Genomic DNA, 23,204 nt, shown 5'->3' on the forward strand with positions numbered 1-23,204 from the left:
TAGAGACCTCAAAAAACATGAAATCATATTTTATGTGAAACAATGAAATACAAAGCAAGTGAGCAAAACCTGGGTAGCGGACCAAGAAAGGAGAGAGAAAAGCAACAACCAATCCTATATTACAACAGCAAATTCATTAGCAGGATGTCAATCCTGAAGAAATCAACATGGCACTGTCAATGCACAAGAAGGATTGGTGAAACTAAGTATATTGGGGGGGACGGGACCTGAAGCCACATTTCTTCTGAGGTAACTTTCTGGGGGCCACAAGACAGTGGTAGGTAGGGCCAGAGACAAAATATCAACGTATTTCAATTTGTGCCTTTGTACAGTGGCTCGTTTCTGCACACAACCCCTCTCCGTCCTCCAGGCAAGCGAGAGGCCTTATCAGAGTTAATGACACAGCCCAGTAAGGCAATAACCACCTGAAGGAGGGCAGTGAGGGGTGTGTCTGAAGACCAAGGGTGGCTAAGGAGTGGGGTGTAGCTTGGGGTCAAGGGAGAGGCCTGGGGAGCCACATTGAGGCCTCAGGACCTGATGTCCCACACCCCGTTTTTGAAACATTATAGACTCACATTTTCTTTCTGTTTCTTCCTTTATTAAAGGAAAATGAGGCTATTAATGGAGAAAGCTTGTCTCTTAAACCAAGGTAAGGCAAAACAGTTCAAATTCATTGGAGGTGCTGAAGGTCAGTCAGTGTTGACATATTGTCTGGTTTGGGCCCACCGGTTGCAGTTTACCTTGCAGTGAAGAGCTGCAAGAAAAGGTCTGCTTGGGAAGCAGAGAAAGCTGGGTAGATGATAGCCTCCCTCCCTTGCAGCTCGTAGCACTTCTGCTTGGCTTCCACCACTCCTGGTGATCCCACTGAGGATGGGTGCTGATACTGGGGAGCCCACAGGATGTCAGGGGCACGATCAGATGGCATGAATGCTCCTCTGAACTGGCTCTACTCATGCATGCCATCGGTCAGAGAGTACTTCCTCTGCGCATTCAGCTGTATGCATGGTTTGTGTATGTGGGGATTTTTTTCTGGCTCTGCAGTGGACCTGCATATATTTGGGTTGGAGCCTCCTGCTTTCATTATGCATGCACTAACATTTGAAGCGGGAAACTGTGTAACAGTGGATGGTGCATGGCTAATACAATGTGGGTCCCATCAAGCAAAACACTGCTCACCAGTCAGTGATAGGAACATAGCAAATTGCCTCCTACTGAGTCAAACCATTTGTCCATCTAGCTTAGTGCAGTGCCAGATAGGCAGAACATTTAGGGGCCCCCATGACAACAGATCAAAATAATATTAATTTGATATTGAAATTGGTTTATTAAAATTGTTGCTTGGTAAACAAAAAATGCATTAGGAGATAATTTGTAAGCCCCCCCCTCGCCCGAGATTTCGACAGCTGAGGAGCCTCCACATTTAATCTGCACTGACCAACTTGTGATTCTCCAGACTTTTTAGAGAGGGTTCTCTTTCCCAGCCCTTTCAGGAGATGCTACATATGCAGGAGATGCAGATGCTCTGTTACTGAGCTATGGTGCTTCCTCAAGTACTGTAATGTGGACTTCTGAGTGCTTAAATCCCCTTTCTGCAGCCCCACACAGGCAGCCAATATAGCCTTTCTGAACTGTCAAGCATGTCTATTGAACTTCACTCAGCTCGAAAGGTCACAGGTTATGTATGCCTGGGTCAAACCAAAGGTAATATTTATCCAGATGTTGTTTGCTAACTAACGATTACCAGAACTGTTCTTGCAAAACCGATGGTTGTGTGAAGAAACTGAGGGCTGCCTTTGTGAAAAACAAAGGGGAAACCCTGTAGGACTGCAGAAATGTTTCCTAACTTCAGAACTGTTCTCTAGCATGAGATGTAGCAGAAGGGTCCACTAACTTTGCCTGACACTCTTGTAAATACTGGGGGACATGAAAAATATACAGCTGTCTCAGAAAGTAGCTTGAAACATGCTCTTGCTGGTGTCCAAGGAGTGTGCTTTTAAACAGGCCCAGCTCCAGATTTTGCAGGGCCCCTGGGAAGATTGCTCTCAGCTTCCCCACCAATGTTCAGCAGCCTTCTCAGTACTTGCTACCAGTTACCACCACCCCTGCAACAGCAGTGCTGATGCACCTGCAATCTTGCCCTCACACACTTGCTGGCTTATCTGGTAGTAGTGGAGATCGTGCCAGGTAAGCCTACTCAGAAGTAATCATGAAGGATGGGGGTGCATGCCTGTCAGCAGCCAGCCAGGCTGTGCACTGCCCAAAAGGTCATAGAGGTCGCTCCCCAGGCTGACCTAGCCACACCATTCTTTCAGAAGCAGATGGTGGTGCCACTTTTGAATGTGAGCCAAGTTCAGCTCCCATCTACCCTACTCTACCCTCATTTGGGTGGTGGTGGCATCACTCGCACTGTGCTATCCCACCCATGCTCCCCCCCCAAAACCCCCCACACACCCTGATATCAGCACCAAAGCAGTGACTTTCTCCCCCACATGGTTACTCAGTGGCGCTGTAGGGGGCTAGAAGCTGGGCAGGACCAACAAATTCACTGGTAGTGTGACTATTTCTCCAACTTTGATGCCGACTGTAGTCCTGGGCAAAGGTTTTTATCCCTGGGGAGTGGACCTGAGTGAAGACTCCATGAGTGTAACCCTCTATGGCCATACTCTCAAGCCAACCCATGATTGGTCCAAAATTGCAGACAAGCAAATTTGAATTTTGCAGCTGGGGGGAGAGGCTGTAGCCCCTCCTGACAGCCGCTGCAGCCAGAGACCAAGTTGTGGGAATGAGGATGGAGGCAGGGTTGGCATGGGGCCACAATCTTCATGTCACCTGGAAGGGGTGAGTGGACTTTATGTTTCTATGAAACTTGAAGCACAAAATGGCGGGTTGTCTGCATGTGCTCCACAGATGACTGGGGTAGAGACTCCCACTTGAATGAGCAACTTTGAAATGGTTGACTTTTATTCTTAAACTAGTGATGTGATCCGGATTTCCAGAGATGTATCTGATGAAGAAAAAACAGCTGTTGGCAGAAGAAAAATCAAAGTGCACAATTCTTTTCTGAAGCTTGGGGTCAACACCGCCATGGTAAAGTTTCATGGTCTATATTGCAATATGCTTAAGGGATGCGGCGGTGCTCACACTTTGGGTAATAGCGACACAATCTCTGGCAGTGATGTACATAAAGCCCTGATATTTTTGGGAAAGGGGGCAGCCTGTCATTGGCTGAGCTGCTCAGGTGCTCTAAATGGACAAAGCAGGCAAATGACCAAGGCAAAGGTGCTTGAAAAAATGAATAGACAAAAGGCAAAATGAGTGGGTGGGTGGCTAAAACGTGGGAGGCTGTTTCTGTGGACATAAGGGATGGAAACCGGGGTAGGGAGGGAGGGGAGAACAGAATTTTAAATTTTTATGATTTTTGTATTTGGCCATTATGACATATAATTAATTAAAATATAAAGGGAGAAATTCGTGGGAGGGAAATTAGGTCGACCTTAGAAAAAAGATTTAATGTTTATAAGAGAATTGGATAAGTTAAATGTGGACAAGTAAAAAGAGTTAAGTTTTAAAAATAATAATAATATGTTAAAGATGAGAGATAAGAACTTGCTGAATTAATTATTGGAATTGGGATGTATGAAGAGGGGGTGGGGGGAAGTCAAGGAAAGAGGGTAAAGAAAGTAAGAGTATGAAATTATATATGTTTTGTTTTTGTTTTTGTTTTTGTTGTGTGTGTGTGTATAAAATGTGAAAACCTAATAAATTTTTTTATAAAAAAATAAAAATAAAACGTGGGAGGCTGGGAGAGAAGATGGCGGGAAGCAGAATTCGGAGAGGAAATTAGGGATACAGTAAAGTTGAGTTACGGAAGCTTAAATTGCAATAACTAACAGCAATTGATTTCCCATTGTTCTTCCAACAGCTACAAAATCAATCAATATTTTATGAAGGAAGAGAATATATTGTTCCCTGCAGAACTTAACTTCACCAGTAGCAGACAACAGGTTGGGATGGCAGCAGTCTCCTGACTCCCTGTTGATCAAATTGCTTTTGCTTACAGGTGGCTAGAGAGGGGTGGATCTTGCAGCCAGCTTGCCCCTCCCACTCTACCTCCTGTTAAACAGCAGGTTAGGAAAGCATCAATATAGTACCATGTCTTCTGCTACCATGCACCATCTGTTTCTAGCTTCACCGCTTGGTGTTACATTGTAAAAAGTATTTGTGATTACATATTTCAAAATATGACAGTTATTTGTCTTTCCCCGTTTCCCTAGAGTTCTGTTCCTAATGTTGCCCTGTTAGGATCTGGTGGAGGGTTGCGGGCCATGATTGCACTTCAAGGGGTTCTGGGAGAACTTCAGAAAGAGGATTTGTTGGGTGCTGTGATGTATCTCTGTGGAGTATCAGGTTCTACCTGGTAAGTGGACATAAACTATATTCAGTGATGACTGGTATAACCATTTGAAGAAGTTGGAACCTAGGTTGTCTCTAATGGCTAAAGGATTTGATAAAGAAAGCTCTGTCCAATGCAGGAACATGCTAAATTGTATTATATTGATTCAGGCCTTTGCTGTATCCATCTCAGCATTATCTACAGTGATTGGCAATGTTCCTACAGGAAAAGTCTTTCTTCAAAGCTTTGTTCACGATGCTTTGCCTTTTCTCCAAGGTGTATGTCATTCATCTATGAACATGAGGAATGGCTGGGAAAGCTTCCTATTTTGGAAGCAAAGATGTGTGACAATCTTGTAAATCAATCATGGGATCCCAGCAAATCCCTGGATGCCCTTGTAGAACCAAGTAAAGAGAAGACATACTCCTTAACCGATTTCTGGGGCAGTGTCGTTCTCTATGCAATGTTGCATGAGGCAAGTATACTACCTCCTTTCCACAGATACTTTGTGGTTGCACAGAATTGTTTTTTTCCCCGGGGGGGGGGGGAGACTTGAAAAGCATTGTATATGCTTTTTAAAAAACATACACACCTATGCCACAACCCAACTCTTTTTGTACATCCCCTGTTCCTTCTTCTCCACCAAGAAACCACAATTGCAACACAACCACTTCCAGATCACATAGTAAACTGATTTAGAGGCTGCAGGAAGATCCAGATGCAGTTTATAGTGCAGCTTGTCAGCAAGGCACTGCCTACAGGAAGCCTTGTAGAGATTTTCTATCATTCCACCAAAAATGGCAAGCAACGTATATTTGTACTGTAATAATAATAATAATAATAATAATAATAATAATTTTTTATTTATACCCCGCCCTTACTGGTTCAAAAAAATGGGCTCAGGGCGGCTAACAACAAATTTAAAACACTTAATTGTAATACAACATAGAAGCAGCATAAAATACAGTATAAAAACTATGGTAGTCCAGAGCCTTTTGATTCATCTTGGTACATAGCAGAAGTACCCAAGTGATCAGTTTTGCTGTTCTAAATGTGACATACTCAGTAGGAATAGCAACTTATCTCAGGCTATAATCCTGCTAGCTCTCACCAACTGAGCATGTCAAGCTACACATGAGATAAAAAATGTATTTGCTTTCAAGATGTTATTTGTTTATTGTTAAATGCAAATAGCATCAGCTGGCAGGGCTTATAACTTACCAAAATCGCAGCAGATACAGAGGAGGAACTTAACAAATGCCTTCCTTGCTTGGAACTGGGAAAAATCCCTTCTCTGAAGCTGTTATTTGTATTGGGACGATATTCTCCCTCACTAATGAGTCCCTTTCTCTACAGCTAGATCATGGTCATTTGTCCAAGGAAAGGATGGTCTCTTTTAATGGGGCAGTTCCTTACCCCATCTATGCAGCGGTGGATTCAAACAAATTAGATGACACCAGTAAAACCCATCCAGGTAAGAAACAAAACAAATCAGCAACTATATATGGCCGTTTCCCGTGATGCCTTTGAAATCAATACAACTTAAAAGGGCTTGGATCTTATCCATATGTTCGTGGGTCTTCTCTGTGCTTGAAATCACTGTCCATTGGGTCTCCTTGGAGCCTAATTAACATAGCCTATAACCCAACTGTTATACTCTTCCAACAATAATCTTTATGCGTGTTAAACTTATCCAAGGAGCATGTGCAACTGTTATTGGAGACTGCCCTTGGATCAATGCAATTGACAGACAGTGGGCTGAACTAACATAAGAACATTAGATGAGTCCTTCTGCAACAGATCAAAGGACTACCTGGAACAGCATCCTGTTCTCACAGAGGCTGAACAGATGCCTCCAAGTCTTACCCATAGGCACTAGGGGTGTGGGGCACCCGGGCTCCAGGCTCTCAGAAGCTCCAGGCCAAGAGTCCAGGACCCGAGAATTGAGTCTGGGAAAAGCCTGCCCATTGGTCGGGGTACCACGGCAGGCTCTTCTGCTGCGGGCAGCTCTGCGCCATGGGTTCAGGGGTGACCGAGCCAGTGAGACACTGAGGCGGCCGGCTGGCTCTACCCTCCTGCATTCCTGGGACTGGGCAAGCTGGGAGGGGGGGCACTGGGTGGATCTTAGCACCCCGGCGCCGCATATGCTTAAGACAGAATGGAGACAGAACATAGCCAGCCAATTAACTATATAGACATTTCTATAAACAATAGTTTGTGAGACGTCAAAAAGAAACATGACAAATACAGAAGCTGATACAGCAAAAGAAGTCTATGTGTGTAAGCAATTGTTTCCCACAAATACTGATACTGATACTGATTTTCATTTTTTTTTTAAGGTATCTGGTTTGAATTCACACCCCATGATGCTGGATTCTTTCACCCTGGTGCATTTGTTGACATGAGGCTGTTGGGCAGCACATTTGAGAATGGTGTGCTGAGAATACTGAAGAATGAAAAAAGCATTTCTTACTTGAGAGGTACTGCTGACTTGACAGGGGGAAGAGGCAGCAACACGACAGATTCATGCAGTATCCAAACATCAGACTAGTTTACATGCTCAGTGATTCCCCACCTTCCCGCACTGAACCGAGCATGTTCCCTCTGCTATGTTTAGTGGCATACAATTAGGATTAATGTATGCCACTAAACATAGCACTATCCAGTAAATTTCCTAGAAAATGTCATTTCCATTTCCTTCCTTCTCTTTCAGGCTTATGGGGAAGTTCATTTGCAGATCGCAAAGAAGACGTCAAGGAAATAGAAGGTTTTGTATTGGACCCAGCTAGGGAAAGTTCCTTCCTGGTATGGATTCGAAAGGCACAGCCCATGTGTGCACACTTGGAAGTAGTTGCGTAGCTTGCTTGGAGCTCTGAAGAAAATCCTCTGGCCTTCTATGTCCTTACAACACTAACATGCTACTGCGGCCAGACTGCCCTCACTTAATTTGCCAACACTTGACAACTTGTACTAGTACACAGCAACATTTTTTTTGAGGGGAGTGGTTGGTTACATGGTCCCCTGCTCCTCTGGTCCACTTCACCCTGACCACAATTCTTCTCTCTGCCACAGGGATAGGAATCCTGTGGGCCCCAGCTAGCATAGCCAATGATTATGGATAATGGAAAATGCAGCCCAATTAACATCTGGAGGAACAGAGATTCCCCATCTAATAGAATATTCCTATAGCTATGGAAATATAATGTACTTCTCACATTTTCAGATTATATCAAACACCTGGGAGAACAAGCTTCAGGTAAGTCCTTGACATTGCTTGAATTTTTTTGCCATCAGTCCATCTCAAAAGGATACATCTGTTGATGCCTTCTTTATTCAGGAATTTTGCAAACCTATATGCACATGTTTGCTCTACACAAAATGGAAAGTAGTTTCAGAAAAAAGGGTCAAAGGTAGGAAGGTCAGCCTGTGTGGAAGCAGCTTTAGCCACTATTTAAGTTAGGAAAACATTCTGTTATCAGGAAAGATTTGTTGGGCTGGAAGATAAGTATTGCTGTCTCCTGAAGTATTATGAAAAAGCAGGTTTGCATTTAACTTATGGCTGTGTTTCAGCAAGGGTTATCCAATACTATAGAAACCCTGACAAGTTCTGCATTTCCCATAGCTATCAAAGGTTTAGAGGAGGATAGTTAGAAAAGGTTGCATAAAGAAATGGATTTAAGGTGCATTTGCAGAACTTTTGGAATTGAGGTGTTTTTTATTGCTACGTTTCCTTCCCAAGGTAGACATCTGTCAATGATGTCATGGCTCACCTATCTTATAGGAAATACATTTATTCCAGCAGTGACATAAGGATGGGACATCTAGGAGCTGGGGCTTCTTGACTAGAGCCAGCATATGTGTGTGTGGGGGGGGGGATTTCAGGGATGATCCAATAAATCAGGCATATCTCATTTAGCATGTTATTCTCTCTGTATTTTGAAGCCTGGCCTGCCCTGCCCATTTTTATCAGCACTGTCACATTCCCTACAATATGTTGCATCCTAACTTTTGGAATAATCCAACCACTGATTCCCTATTTGTAAGCTTTATTCCTTTCTTGTTGCTCTTTTTGAAGCTTCCAGTTGTCACTGTATATATTGTCAGGCTGCTTCACATGCAATAAAGCTCCTGATTCATGCCATGGAAGGGACGACACATGAACATCAGGATGAAAACATCACAACCATCATGGAACTTCTTAAAGGTAAGAGGAAGCTGAGGAATCACTGGTGTCTATTTTTCCTACACACGTCTTCATGCTCCCAGCAACCCCTTCAAAGTGTATCATGTGTGTGATTAGGACTATGATTATGGCAGCAAATTGTACCCATGACTTAAATCAATGATGGAGAATTGAATCTTACCAACCAGCTAGATTCAGATCTCCTTCGACACTCAAGGGACACTTTGGCAGGTGGGCAGGGGCAACCACCTGACAATCACTTGGCAATGCCACGGTGTCAGGTGAAGCATTTCCCTCGGTCTGTGTAATTTAATTTCAAACCGTGCAGGCAAAGAATATGTTTCCCTGCAAGGTTTGCTGTAGGCACCAATTAAGTAGGGGGTTCTTGAGTAGCCAACCTTGCATTGCCACCCAGCTCAAGAGGGTATGTGTTGACAGGTGCTCTTGGGACCTGGGACCATTGTTCTGCCAAGTGCTGTCATCTATGTATGTGCGTGTGAGGCGGGGATTTAGAGGAGTCCCCCTGTTCATCTTCATGGTAAGTTGCCAATAGAAAAGCCACATCAGGCCCATTGCTGGGTGGCATTGCCATGTGAGAACACAGAGGGAGGAGTTGCCTACAGGTAGCTGAGTCTTTAGTAAGTTTGATCACTGTATTACCAAAGTGGTGAAACTATGGTCCTCCAGATGGTGTTGGACCCCAGCTCCTCAAAGCCTCAGGCAGACTGGCCAGGGATCATAGGAGTAAGAATCCAACAATATTTGGAAGGCTGCTGACTCCCTATCCCTCCTCTATAGGTTAAACGATAAAGTTGAGACATATTTGTAGTATACTTTGGAACCAATTCCAAGGGACCAAGGGGGCTTCACCCCTCAAATTTTTTTTGAGGGGGCCACCCTCCCCAAATTTTATGGACATTGCCATTCAAATGATCAATTGCCATTCATGTGATCAGTTATGTGGTGTGGGGCTTACTTGGCCCCCCTCAATATTTTATTCAGGTTGGTACCCCTGATACCATATGACTGTCTTGTGCCTTCACTTCAGGTGGCAGTGCAATCCTTCCCTATACTGGAATTCCTCCAAATATAATTGGAGGAGGAGTATTTGAGAATGAAGGCTGAAATCTCAAAAATGTGAAATACAAGTGTTACAAAGGTTTTAGTTTTGTGAAACTTAATTTTAATCTGGTTAGACCAGATGGATATGCTTTTTCATTATTCCAGTCTCATCTTGTGTTCTTTGATAGATCAAGTAGGCAGCAACACCTACAACTTCCTCAGTTTACTGAAGGACAAACACAACACTCTAGACAAGCCTGGAAGAGTGGCACAGTTTTTGACCCTGGCTGACATGTTTACTCAAGAATTTGCAGGTAAGTGTAGCTATGAATTCCAAAACTTCCAAAGAACTCTCTTATAGAGCAATCTTAGATATGCACATTTTTATTCAAAAATAAGCCCCACTGTGTTCAATGGAGTTTGATCCTACATAAATGTGAAGGACTGGAACCCTAATCAACTTCTGCTCCATTTACAAGAAGCATATTGTAACCATCTTACAGTTTAGATGTCTTATAGTGCACCTGTTTTATTGCATTTTATCCCTTAGTCTCAATGCTATGATGCTTTGCTTTTGACAGCTAGGACATCTCCATTCACACATCACGAAGAAACAAAGAGAAGTAAGTAATTCACACATTTTATACATCATTTTCAAACCAACATTTTGCAAATTATTTGTATATCACAAAGGTTTGTGATGAGAATCTGCAGATATGAAAATGAGATTATAAGGTATACAGATGGTTTTATATCCATTCACTTTTAATTTTATTAATAATTATTTATAAGGGCCTTTATAAACCACCAACTCATTAAATTATTAATGCCATGTACAATAAAAATAATCAAAATATCATTGAATGATACACATTTATCAGTATGTATTATACACCATGGGACACGGGTGGTGCTGTGGGTTAAACCACAGAGCCTAGGACTTGCCAATCAGAAGGTTGGCAGTTTGAATCCCCGCAACAGGGTGAGCTCCTGTTGCACGGTCCCTGCTCCTGCCAACCTAGCAGTTTGAAAACACATCAAAGTGCAAGTAGATAAATAGGTACTGCTCCGGCGGGAAGGTAAACAGTGTTTCCGTGTGCTGCTCTGGTTCGCCAGAAGTGGCTTAGTCATGCTGGCCACATGACCCGGAAGCTGTACGCTGGCTCCCTTGGCCAATAAAGCGAGATGAGTGCCGCAACCCCAGAGTTGGTCACGACTGGACCTAATGGCCAGGGGCCCCTTTACCTTTACCTATTATACACCATATTGGCTTCATAATAGGACTAGGTGTCACCCTTCCCATTTTTCACCCATAAAGCTGGGCTACATGATACACTTACCACAGGGATCAGCAGTCCCACAACCTCCTACAACTGGTGTAGTGTTTTGGTTAGGTGAATGAATCTTGATACATGTAAGGCTTGGGTCTCTTCCACACACGCAAGATGACTCCGACAGTTAATTATTCAGATTTATTAGGCAATTTTAAAAGCCCTGGTTGGAGCTCGGCTAATCTCCGTCATCCTCAGATAGCACAGTTGTTGGAACTGAGCTCCGCCCCCCTTCCCCCCCAACAGGAAAACCCCCACCTTCACTTCCTGTCCTTCTCGTGTTTCTTGGCCACTCTCGTGATCCTACGAGATTTTGGAGATGGCAATCCCTGTATTTTTGTGTCTGTCTCACTGTCTGAGCCTATACGTTGCATTCTTTCACTCTGGCTCTCTCTTTTGTTTTCCCTGTGTCCAGGGATCAAGTTATGGCTGCTCCCTGCTTCTTCTCCCTCCCCTCTGCCTTCTACTCTTATCTGTTCTCTCTCTATGCCTGCATTTTCATTTCCTGTCAGTGAAGGAACATAGCTGACAATACACTGAGATCCCTACCCCTTCTGGCAGAGTTCAGGAAAAGTAACATGATGACCAATGTGTGTGTAGTCCTAAGCAATAAGGCTGAAGAAGGAAGCAAGGACCCATCCCTAGGACACTGATGTGCATTTAATATGTAGCTAAGCTTCAGTTACCACCTATACAACTGGTAGCCTTCTATATAACTGGGATAATCTAACATGCTGCGTGAAGCAGCCACTATATAGGTTGCCTATATGCTATACCTTTAAAGCACATTTGAAGCACTTTTTTCAAAAGAATTCTGAGCACTGTAGTTTGTGAAGGGCTTATGGGAATTTAAATTCTCTAAGGGGTAAATTACAAATTCCTTGAAGGGGGGACATGCTTTCAATGTGTTTTAAAACTAATAATAATAATAATAATAATAATAATAATAGAATTCTCAGACATTGTGTTCATTTCTAATCTAGTTTTTATTTTGCAGGTATATGGGATACACTGAGAATACTGTCAAAAACTGTTTATTGCCTCTTCAAATGGAAATGGGGGACCATCTCCAACTATACTTACAAATACTGTAAGGAAAACCACACACACCATTAATTATTGCAATGATGGTGGTGTTAGTATTTATTTGTTCATCACTTTCTACAAATATGTCTCAAAGCAACTTACAAAAATACATTTGGAGGGGAAGAACCTTGGAGGACAGAATAGAAAGAAATGGAGTAGCGGGGGGGGGGGGGGGGACCCAGCAAGTATTAGCCTGACTGCTTAGCAGCCAAAAATAAATAAATAGCCACTACATAATGGAAATAGGGCTGGCCAGGTCATTGGGGGAGGACGGGGTTGTATAGTCTTGGCCAGAATCTGTGCAAGAGGCTTTCACTCACTGCGTCTAGTTTGCCCTGACACCTCTCCAGATGGCAGGGAATGCATGCATATGAAACAACTCCTGAAAACAAATTATCAAGGTAATACCCGACTCTCTCCCCTTAGCCAGCCTTAATGACAAGAATCTCACAGGCAAGGAAGAACTCTGTTTGGCCGATGCTGGTATAGCCATGAATTCTGCTTATCCGCTTGTCCTCCGTCCTGAACGGGAAGTGAAACTCATTCTTTCCTTTGACTTCAGCAGCGGAAATCCTTTTGAGGTAGGTTTGTTGCGTTGGGTCATGATGAGATTTCATTTTTTTATTACAGTATCAGTCCTGGCAGCAAAGCTCACTGGGCTCAGGATTGGTGATGAGATGCAAAGGCTTGTAATACTCACCTCCAAGAAAAAAAGTGAATACTGCACATTATATCTCAGCTGGAGAATAATTCCTGATTTACCCTGTCAATCCCTAACCTCTCTTTCTCCCATTCACGCTGCTCCCTGTTTCTTCCTCCCTTCTTCAGTTTAAATGAGGTGGTGAACTGTTTTTTTCTTTTTCTTTTAACAGCTCAGGGGATAAATACCCTTCTAGAAAACATTTCAGGGGCCACATGCTTTACAACCACTACACTACACTTGCCAAAAGGCAAGTGAGCAGATTCAGTAGCAAAAGTGGAATGAGAAACATACGGTAAATTTTGTCTTTGCATGGTAGGGTCCCCCCCCCTGTACATGCACACACCCGCATAAACACACACACACACACACACACACACACACACACACACAATCCTTCTCCAGCCTCCATCTAGTCAAGCCAGAAGCATTGTCAGAGTTTAAGGAAGCATTCTTGCCAGACTAAAAAAGAACATGCAAAAGGGGTGGATTCGCAAATGCCAGACAGAGAAATCTGAAAGGCTGCCTTCGTCCCTGCTTTAAGTCACTTTAGTTGGCTAGTACAGCAGGTATAGTGGTGTGGAAAGAAGAAACAAAGTGTAATAAGCCACACAGGTGACTCAAGGCTACTGGGCCTCTGATGGGTCACCAGAATTTGAGTAAGAGTGCTTTAGTCTAGACAACAGACAATTGCTGTGCCTGGATATTGCTGGTATGTCCGCTCACCTTTTCTGGTGGGTGGCATTGCGGCCCTGCATTGATCAAGGTTGCTATACCTACTTCTTTTTAAGTGGAAAGATCAGAAGTCTTTTCTGTGTAGATGTGACATCTCTCTGCAGAGCCAAATCATCCATGGTGCCCCAGTGGTGTAGCATGGGTTGTCAGCATCTGAGGTTGTGGGAGGGAAATAGATGGAGCACACATATGCATCCAACTGCCTACTGGCATACACATCACCCACGAGATTGCAGCTGCAGAGATAAGAAGAGTCGTTCCATTGTTTGGAGAGGTCACTTACTGGTTCACATGGAGAAGCCATTTTCAATGGAGCCTGGTGACAGAAGTATTGGGGCAGCACCATATATTGAAAATTTACATACCTAACAATTTTTCTCCTGGGCAACCACCAGTGGGGTGTCCTGCTCAGACAACAATTTCCACATTCCTTTCCTGCATTTTCTTCTCGTCATAGACTGTCAAAGAAGCAGTCCTGTACTGCAAGGAAAATCATCTTCCTTTTCCTGATATTGATGTCTCAGAGTTGGACAAGAGTAAAGACAGTCCCTATGACTGCTACGTTTTCCAAGGACATGATTCTCCAACTGTCATGCATTTCCCGCTCTTCAATACAGTGAACTGCAAAGGTATATTGTGTTTGGGGATTGCTTAGAAAGGGGCATGCATTTATTATTGTTTTTGATAATTCATTTATTGTCCGACCTTCACTCTAAGGTCCCAGGGCAGGTTACGCATTAGAAAGATCATTACAGAAAATTAAAAACAAATTTCATTGTTTACTGTGGACTAATGATCTCCTTGGATCTGATTGATCCCTGGAAGATAAATCTGGCAACTCTGGCCAAATTGCTACCTTGTGAAATTGGCTCACCCAATAATTGTTATAATTGGTCGCCCTGGGAGGAAGATGCTGGACTAGGTAGGCCTTTTGGTCTGATGCAGCAGGAATCTTATGTTCCTATAAAATTGAGGGGGGCAGATTCCATGTTCAAGTTCTACTGAAGTTTTACAAGTTTTTTTGTTTTGTTTTTAAGATAGCTGGGATTAACGTTGGAGTTCTCACTAGCTCCACAGTCAATAGCTCAGCTTATATAATATAAGCTGGACATGTTCCTGCCCCATCTGTTTATGTAACAGGTGCTTTGAAGAACATGTGTGGTTAAGTGTTATACTAAGTGTTTCCAAGTGAATAGCAAGGCACTTGCTTATGTACATCCTTTTTCTTTTAAAGATAAAGTAGCTGAATGGAGAGAACAATATTCCACCCTCAAAGTTTCTTACAAGGAGCAGGAGGTCAAAAATCTCCTAGAAGCAGCAAAAGCAAACGTGAGGAATAACAGAGGAAGAATCCTGCAGGCGATGAAAAGCATGCAGGCTCCTTAACAGCTTTTCATTCCAATTTTGAGTTTAGAGGTTCTGGTCAACATTTTCCTTCCGCCTCTTTTCTAAGTGGGAGCTACTCAGCACCACATGATTCTTTGCAGCATGCTTCTAATGTCTCCAGTAGGAAACAATATTTTCTAAAGAAATGTTTGCCCCCCCCCCATGGCTATTGTGTTTTGTCATGCATGTTGCCTTTTCCTTCTCAGCTGCTTCACATTTGAAAACACATTCTTCTTTGTATTATAAAGAGTATTCTTTTTTCCACTTTTCTTAATCCTAACCTTTTCTTTGTAGAAAACATATTATTAAAAATAAAAGTTTTGCAGCAGAATTGATGACAACAGGTCATCAAGGATACAGGGAACATGAATTACAAAAAGACATTTATAACATACAAAAACTTTTCTGATGTTTTTAAAAGCATACAGAGAGTAGGTTTTAAAAATGGACTTTAAAAATAAAAAGAAATAATTTGCTTTATGAAATTTAATACTTTTCACTCACTTGTCATGGGAAGGAAAGTAGATATTATCTTGTTGAAGTATTTTTCTGTTAAGTATATTTTTTCTGTTTTAAGTACCAATAAGAATTTGCTGATTAATGCACCAGGTGAACAAAAATTGTGTACCATATGCATAATAAACAGAAGGAATGAAGAATTCTTGTTCATTGCAATTTTGTGTGTGCTCGTGATGAGACTAGTCAAAGTCTGTTTTGGTTTAAAGTCTGATCCAAATCCACTTCGTTGGTCTCCTAACTGGAATCTCCAAATGACCTATTTCTTGAATATTCATGTTTGCTTCCACAGAGCTTATACAGAAGTTTGATTATACCAAAATACAGAATTTTTCAATTTGAATTTTAAAACTCCAACTTTCAATAAGCAAATATCTATTGCTGTCTTGTTTCTCCCACCAGCAGTGGTATGTACAATCTGTGGCTAAAGGATCATGTATCAGTTCTGCCATTTGTATTGATGTAAACCTCAAGAATGTATTTTTTATAGCTAACTATTTAGCTCTATCCCCAGTATATTTTATCTGATTGCAATGGCTAGTGGCTAATGCAAATAAAGTTTCTAATCCACACAATCTGTTGCTGAGCTGATGCAAAAACAATGCAAAGGAACCCTGATTTTTGGTACAATTCAATAGGCAAGTATCTCATGATTGACCACAGGATGGCAGCAAAATCATCACCCATGGCTTCCACAGCGAATAGTACTACAGAGTTCTTGCTAAATTGACAGTTCCTTCTCATTTTTAATTTTTAAACAGCTTCGCCTTCAAAAGCCATATAAACACTTAACTGAAGTGAGTTTCTATGGGGAGAATCCTATGGTGAGGTCTGCCAGGATGAGCAGCTGAAGAGATAGCAGATCTCTGGATCAGCCAGCTGATTCCTGGTTCAGTGAGGTTCAACTAGGGTTAAGTTCCCAACCCTGGCTCAGTCACAGGTACTCTGCTTGCTCATTGGGACTTAGCTGGCTGAGCCAATGCTGGTGTAAATCCCCCAAAGGGTGGGGGTGGGGGAGAGACCAGAGAGTGGGGATTTGGGCTGGATCTTAGGCCCATTTGGCTCATTCACATTACCTGGCAAACAATCTTAAATAATTGTTTTCCCTCTGTCAAGCAGAGCAGCAGCAACAGCCCTATTGGGTTTGGATCTGTAACTTTATGCTGACTTAATTTACACCTGCCTGCCTTGCACCAGTTTCTTAGAAGTCTCCTCACAATCAGAAATTCTGTCTGTTATGACAACTGAAGGCAAGGGGGATTTGGGGGCTAACAGGGAGAGAGGATCAAATCACCTCATATTTCTGGAATCAGTGCTATTTTTCTAGAAAAAGAGGTGCCGGAACTCACTATGAACACCTCCTTTGTTCTCTTAGAATGGCAATGGTGCCCACATGAGAGGTGCTGGAACTGAGTCCCAGTGAGTTCTGGCTGGAGGGGAAAAAAGGCCTACCTGGAATCATAAGTTGGAATTAACAAAACTATTTTCTCGTCCCTCTTTGAAAAGAGTTCCAAAACCCAGTTTCAAATCTTAAAGCGGGGAGGGCAGTCAAAAGTGCTAAGATTTAGTTTCCCAAAGACCACTAACTGAACTCCTGGTGGTAGTTAATTTTGAACCATAAATTTATCTTAAACATATCCATACAAAACATTTCAAAAAGAATGGACAGAATACCCAATGTTTGTTTGCTTTTTAATCAGTTTTTATTCAACCCATGCTGTACCCAACACTTATGAAGAACCCTTCTCATTGACTCCTTGACCTCTCGGTTCCTCAGACTGTAGATGAGAGGGTTCACCAAAGGTGTAAGAATAGTGTAACCCATAGAAAAGACTTTGTTCAAGTCTACCAGCTCATTGGTTTCTGGCAACATGTACACAATTATGAGTGTCCCATAAAAAATGGTCACAACAGTGAGGTGAGAAGAACATGTTGAGAAGGTCTTTTGTCTTCCTGCAACAGATGAAATTCTCACAATTTTAGAAATGATGCAGATATAAGAAGTCAATGTCAGAAGAAAAGGAGGAAGAGTGAACGCAGAACACAGAAGGAATATTAGTGTAAAAATAAGTTGTGCATTACTGCAGGAGAGTTTTAGAATAGTATAAGAGTCACAGAAGAAATGGTTGAGTATGTTGGGGCCACAGAAAGTTAATTGTGACATAAACAATGTTACTATGGCACTGGCAAGAAAGCCACTGAACCAAGATCCACAAGCCAGATGTCGACAGACTGTGCTATTCATAAGTGCTGCATATTGCAAGGGTTTGCATATTGCTAAGTAGCGGTCATAAGACATTGCAGAGAGAAGATAGCATTCAGTGCCAGCCAAGCCACCAAAGAAGAAATATTGTATGATGCAACCCTTAAAAGGAATGATTTTATTGCCAGAAAGGAAACTGGCCAGCATCCTGGGCAGGATGGTTGAACTATAGCAAACCTCTAGGCATGACAAGTTCCCTAAGAAGAAATACATGGGAGTGTGAAGATGTCGATCAGCTACAACCAGTACAATGATGAGAATGTTTCCAGCCATGGTCACAATGTAGATTAAAAGGAAGAACAGGAAGAGGGGAATCTGCAGATCCCGGAGATCTCCGAATCCAAGAAGAATAAATTCTGCAACCTCTGTTTGGTTTTTCATTTCCATATCTCTCATAATATTACCTAGGGAAACAGTATGTGAAAAGAGAATTCAAAAATAATTACAAATATATATGCTTAAAGTAGTTGCACCTAGTTGCCACTGAAATAAATGGGACTAAAGGTAAGCCTTGTTTAAGTTATTCCAATGATTTCAGTAGGCCCTTAGTTGAACCAAGTCAGGATCCAATCAATTCCTTGCCCCCATTTCATTCATTTCAAATACAGAGAGAAGTTATGAACTATCATTTTCAGATAGTTTAGATGTATTGCTCCACATCATCACAGTGTTGTTGATGGTCTAAGAATTTCATATAATTAATATTTGATGGACTCATTAGAGTAAGTGTGATTGTGCTCTGAATATATTTCACTCAAGCCACTGTTTCTGCAGCATTCCTGCAATGTTTACTTACAGCAGACATAGAAATGATTGACATCATGGTTAATGCGGACAAATATCTACTGTACTCTGCCAGGTCTCTGAAAAAGCCTTTAGTTGTGCAGTCTCATGCATGCTGTAGATCAGAAAAGAATTGATAGGGTGACATTTGTATTCTTCCTCTCCCACAAACAAACAAACAAAAACAAATGAAATCCTTTACGTCTGTAGAAGATGCCATAAATTAAATTAAATATGTTTAGGAACTATTGGCTGGTCTCTCTCTGCCTTTTTCTCCTACACACATTATTCCCACTGCCTAGAGGATTATGGACCTCTGCAGCTGATGTTATTGCCTGGCATTCACTCTTTCCTTCATATATACTATACCATCTGTATTAAAGCTATACATCATGCATAAGATGCCTCCATCTTGGTAGCCCCCTTTAACATGGGTTGAATCCTGAGAAGCTTTATCAGTCTGGGGAAACATCTCTGGATCCAACCGTAATAATACTAAAATACTAATACTAGCACTATTAACAATTTATTTATACCCCACCTGTCTGGCTGGGTTTCCCCAGCCACTCTGGGTGGCTTCCAGCAAAACACAAAAACACAATACAACATCAAATTTTAAAAACCTCCCAATGCAGGGCTGCCTTCAAATGTCTCCTAAAAGTTGTGTAGTTCTGTATCTCCTTGACATCTGATAGGAGGGCATTCCACAGGGAGGGCACCACTGCCGAGAAGACCCTCTGCCTGGTTCCCTGTAACTTCATTTCCCATAGTGAAGGAACCACCAGAAGACCCTTGGAGGTGGACCTCAGCTATTTGAATATCTGATGCACCTTACGAGTTGAAGATCTGAAGCTCCATTATCCAGGCAAGACATGCCTTTCTTCTCTGCTCTGGGTCATTATATAAAACATTCACTGAAATAGGAAAACCTTTACCTTAAACAGGTCTACTCCTGATGTATTTTTATTCCTCCACTAAAAGGGAGTGAGCAAGCAATGCCAACTGTCTTCCTTTCCCATACACATCTCTGATGTCACCTCATTCAACCAAATATGATGTTATGGACTTCTGTTGTCCTGATACTGTTCTTATCCTCAGCTAACTTCCCATTACTTGACTTATTGTTGCACTAATTCCCATTGGATTAATTATTTGTCCTCTCATGAGAAACAGTCTGTTCTTTTAGCAGATCAGTAAAGGGTCTTTTAATACTGCAGTGGGTAGAATACTGCTGAGAGAAAGTTGGTGAGAAACTAGTTTCCAAGGATTGCTATTTCCAGTGTACCTAGAACTGTCAATTCTATCATACTGTAGCTGTGATGATCTCAGGCAGACAAGCAAGACCCAATAAGAAGTAATGACTCTCCAGCAGTTTTATGCACGTTTATTTATAAAAAAAAAACATATCCAGAGCACAGCTTCTCACCTGCTCGCATTAATGATAGTTGGTCAGTCTGAACTCTGCTGCTTCCATAACAGGAAGGAAGCCAAATTTCTGCCCTTCCCCTCTTGCCCTTCCGTTGTCCTCTGATCTTATCTAGTCTCCTAGAATGGGGGCTGAGAGGCTGGCCTTGCCCCTCCCAACTTTCACCTGACACAGTCTCAGTCCTCTGCTTATCTGCTGATTGCCTAGCAACTCTCTGGCTGCCTCCCAACTCTCCCACTCCATGACAGCTAACAGTGTCTTCTTCGGGAAGGGGGGTCAAACTGCCCCTTCTCGGCTCTGTCAGCCAGCTTTCATCTGCAGAGTCTTTCTCTCTCACACTTAGCTCAATTTCTGAGTCTGACTCCTCCCCTGTGCTCTGGTGAGCCACATTCCTGACAATAGCAGCATTTCAAGTGCAAGGGAGAAACCGAGTGTGGGGGAAAGAATAAGGAAGAAAGAGGATATGGCCATTGTGGGAAACCTTTTCACTATGAATGGTCATTAATGCAGGGGAAAACTCAATAGGATACAACATAGCTGATGGTATGGGAAGCCAGAGCTGAAGGTGGATGGAGTCAGAGCCAAAAGTGGTTGCTCTCTCTAGGCTTGCAGGATGTATGGATCTCTCTCTGTCACCCCATATCTTCAAGCAGCATAGGCAGATGGCTGCAAATGTACACTGAATAGTGAGTTCTTGTTCCCAGAAAGTTTCCAGGTCATGTTGAAAATGTAGGGAGAGGTGGATGTGCCATTCCCAGAGGTCTCCAAATCCAAGAAAGATGAATACTGTTTGGTTTTGCATTTTTTGTTCACAGTTGTGTTATTTAGGGAACTAGTGGCAACAGGGGTAACATGGATACATAATCCTTTACCCTTCTGTCTTTTCCTCTACACATGAGGAAAAGCTGCTTGAGGATACTTGGTGGATGGGTTAAGTCTCACCTCCCTGGTGGAATAAGAGAGTGCTAAACAGCATGTTCTGGGCTGCTGATGGAACATTCCCCCCCCTTAATATTCATGACATGCAAAGGTGCATGTGTATTGTGTGTGGGGGGGGGGTGGTTTGTAATGATGGCTGCTAGTCTGGACTTCTTATATGGTTCATTTCTATGGATCGTGGCATTAGTGTAGCTGACATAAGTTTAATAAGTAACTTATGAACTATTTGTAAGCCTGGTACATCTCCTATCTCATACATTACTTGAAAGAGGAACTAACATTCTGATCATAAGAATTGCAGAAAAGATCAGAGCACTAATCTTTGTATTTACCAGGAAGATTCAGTCATGTATTCCTGCAAGCTGAACCGGACTTCAAAAAGCACCACATATGTATCCTTTCTTTCTTATCCTTTCCCAATTGTCCTATGCTTTCTAGACATTGATCCAGTCAGTTTTGCCTTTGCCCTGCCACTTTCCCTCTGAAAACCTACTCTTTAGCGCTAAATCGGAACAAACAGCCATCTACAGAAAACCCAAATTGCCATTTGTTCCAAGTCAGTGGTGGGGCAAATGGAGGTGTGGGTGAGCCCTGAGCCCTGTATGCCATATAGGACTTAGAAGTCTTTGTATATGCATATTACTCACTGATTCCATCTCTCCAAGTCTCATTGGGAAGGGTTGGGAGCAACAAGTGATTGTGTTTGTATGAGGGCAGTTGAAACCTTGGTCCTATTTGTAGTTCACAGAACTAACATCTATTTCAAATTCTGCTAGACTGACAAATTCATCTCAAAATTTAAAGGAAGTGAGAAATCTTTTATCATCCTTTAGGGCAGGGGAAGGGAATTCATGACCTACCAGCCACATGCAGCCCACCAATTCCCAGGAGTTATGCCCACATTTCCCAATTGCTCATGGACAGTGAGGAAAAGATCACTGTTCCCATACGGTGGATAGAAGCAGGCACTCTGGGTTCCACCCAACATTGGGTGAGGGCCAGGCAGCCTGTATGTGATGTCACACGACGGGAGGAGGCCCACACAATAGTTATGCACTGTACTGAAGAGTGGCACAGTATGCTCAAAGGCTTACCTGGGAGTAAACCCCATTAGTAGACATGCATATCCTCCAACATGTCCAGGCCAGAAACTGGACTGTGTGTCTTCTGGGCAGTGCTCCTGGGCAAGTGAAGTGACCCATGTGAAACCGTAACCCCCCAAAAAACACTTTTGTAGGGTGAGATCTCTGTGGGTAAAATGGCCACTGCACTTTTGCACAAAAAAATGGTATGTTCTGGTTTTTCTGGGACAGTTGATGGTATGGACATAGTTAAGATTCAGGCAGATGGAGGCTTCATCCCAACCCCACAGAGTCCTTGAAGGGATGAAGCATATCTGCTTTAAGAGCCAATATGAAAGGAAACAATGATGTTATTATTATGTAAAGACTAGGACTGTGCACAGCACCCTTAGCTCCAATCTAGGAGGCATCAGGTTTTCCCACTGTTAGGGTGCCATTACTGAAATTACTGGGATTTCAGGGGTGGAATTGATTGGATTTTCCAAAAAAAGTGGCTCAGCAACTTTGGGAAGTTTATAGAGATAGAGAGATAGAGAGATAGAGAGAGATAGAGAGAGATAGAGAGAGAGAGAGATAGAGATAGAGATAGAGATAGAGATAGAGATAGAGATAGAGAGAGAGAGAGAGAGATAGAGATAGAGATAGAGATAGAGATGATAGAGATAGAGATATACAGTGGTACCTCAGGTTAAGTACTTAATTCGTTCTGGAGGTCTGTTCTTAACCTGAAACTGTTCTTAACCTGAAGCACCACTTTAGCTAATGGGGCCTCCTGCTGCCGCCGCGCTGCCGGAGCACAATTTCTGTTCTCATCCTGAAGCAAAGTTCTTAACCTGAAGCACTATTTCTGGGTTAGCAGAGTCTGTAACCTGAAGCGTATGTAACCAGAGGTACCAATGTATATATATAGAAAAAGCTCAACAACTGTGTCTGGATTTTCACTTCTTGAAAAATGACAACCCTACCCACCGTGGGTCAACCTGAGGACCATCACCCCTCCCCCTCAGTATCCATTCCTGAATAAGGGTTTAAAACTCTAATGAAATATATACATGGGGGAGAAATGGAGGAAGATCTTGCATGGGGGTGATGACCCACAAGGAGCAGGGGCAATTCTCTTTACCCCCCTCATGCTGATATATCACTCTCTTCTGTCAACAGGTGTTGAGAGGGGAGAGAGATCCTGGGAGTGGGAAATGGCATCAGGTAGTAATGAGACTGCTCCAATATTCCACATGAAAATAGGGACATTCTATTTGCTTTAGCCCAAAGGAAGTTATTGCAGTTGAGGGGAAAGTGCCATGCTCCCCTAGGAAAAT

At 42.6% G+C, this 23,204-nt stretch overlaps 2 protein-coding genes across 2 annotated transcripts in view; one reads left to right on the forward strand and one right to left on the reverse strand.

The window, feature by feature from the left end:
* The window catches only part of LOC307200549 (olfactory receptor 5AP2-like), a gene marked incomplete at both ends in the record, with an annotated part of 240,442 nt that extends 222,514 nt beyond the window's left edge, over positions 1 to 17,928 (reverse strand). Inside the window, one exon of the mRNA XM_079949085.1 lies at positions 17,781 to 17,928. Within this exon, the coding sequence (XP_079805211.1) occupies positions 17,781 to 17,928 (148 nt within the window). The remainder of the gene's footprint in view (positions 1 to 17,780) is intronic.
* LOC307200127 (cytosolic phospholipase A2 gamma-like) lies at positions 606 to 15,472 on the forward strand. Its single transcript, XM_079948517.1, has 16 exons — positions 606 to 649; positions 1,482 to 1,701; positions 2,976 to 3,087; positions 4,275 to 4,417; positions 4,670 to 4,872; positions 5,754 to 5,867; positions 6,733 to 6,873; positions 7,107 to 7,160; positions 7,617 to 7,649; positions 8,469 to 8,597; positions 9,827 to 9,952; positions 10,220 to 10,261; positions 11,967 to 12,059; positions 12,482 to 12,636; positions 13,948 to 14,119; positions 14,725 to 15,472. The coding sequence occupies exons 2-16, from the start codon at positions 1,682 to 1,684 to the stop codon at positions 14,874 to 14,876; spliced, it is 1,689 nt and encodes a 562-aa protein (XP_079804643.1). The 5' UTR covers positions 606 to 649; positions 1,482 to 1,681; the 3' UTR covers positions 14,877 to 15,472.
* Positions 17,929 to 23,204: the final 5,276 nt, after the last annotated feature.

Source organism: Podarcis cretensis, assembly GCF_951804945.1.
Source record: "Podarcis cretensis genome assembly, chromosome: 13".
Lineage (NCBI taxonomy): Eukaryota > Metazoa > Chordata > Lepidosauria > Squamata > Lacertidae > Podarcis > Podarcis cretensis.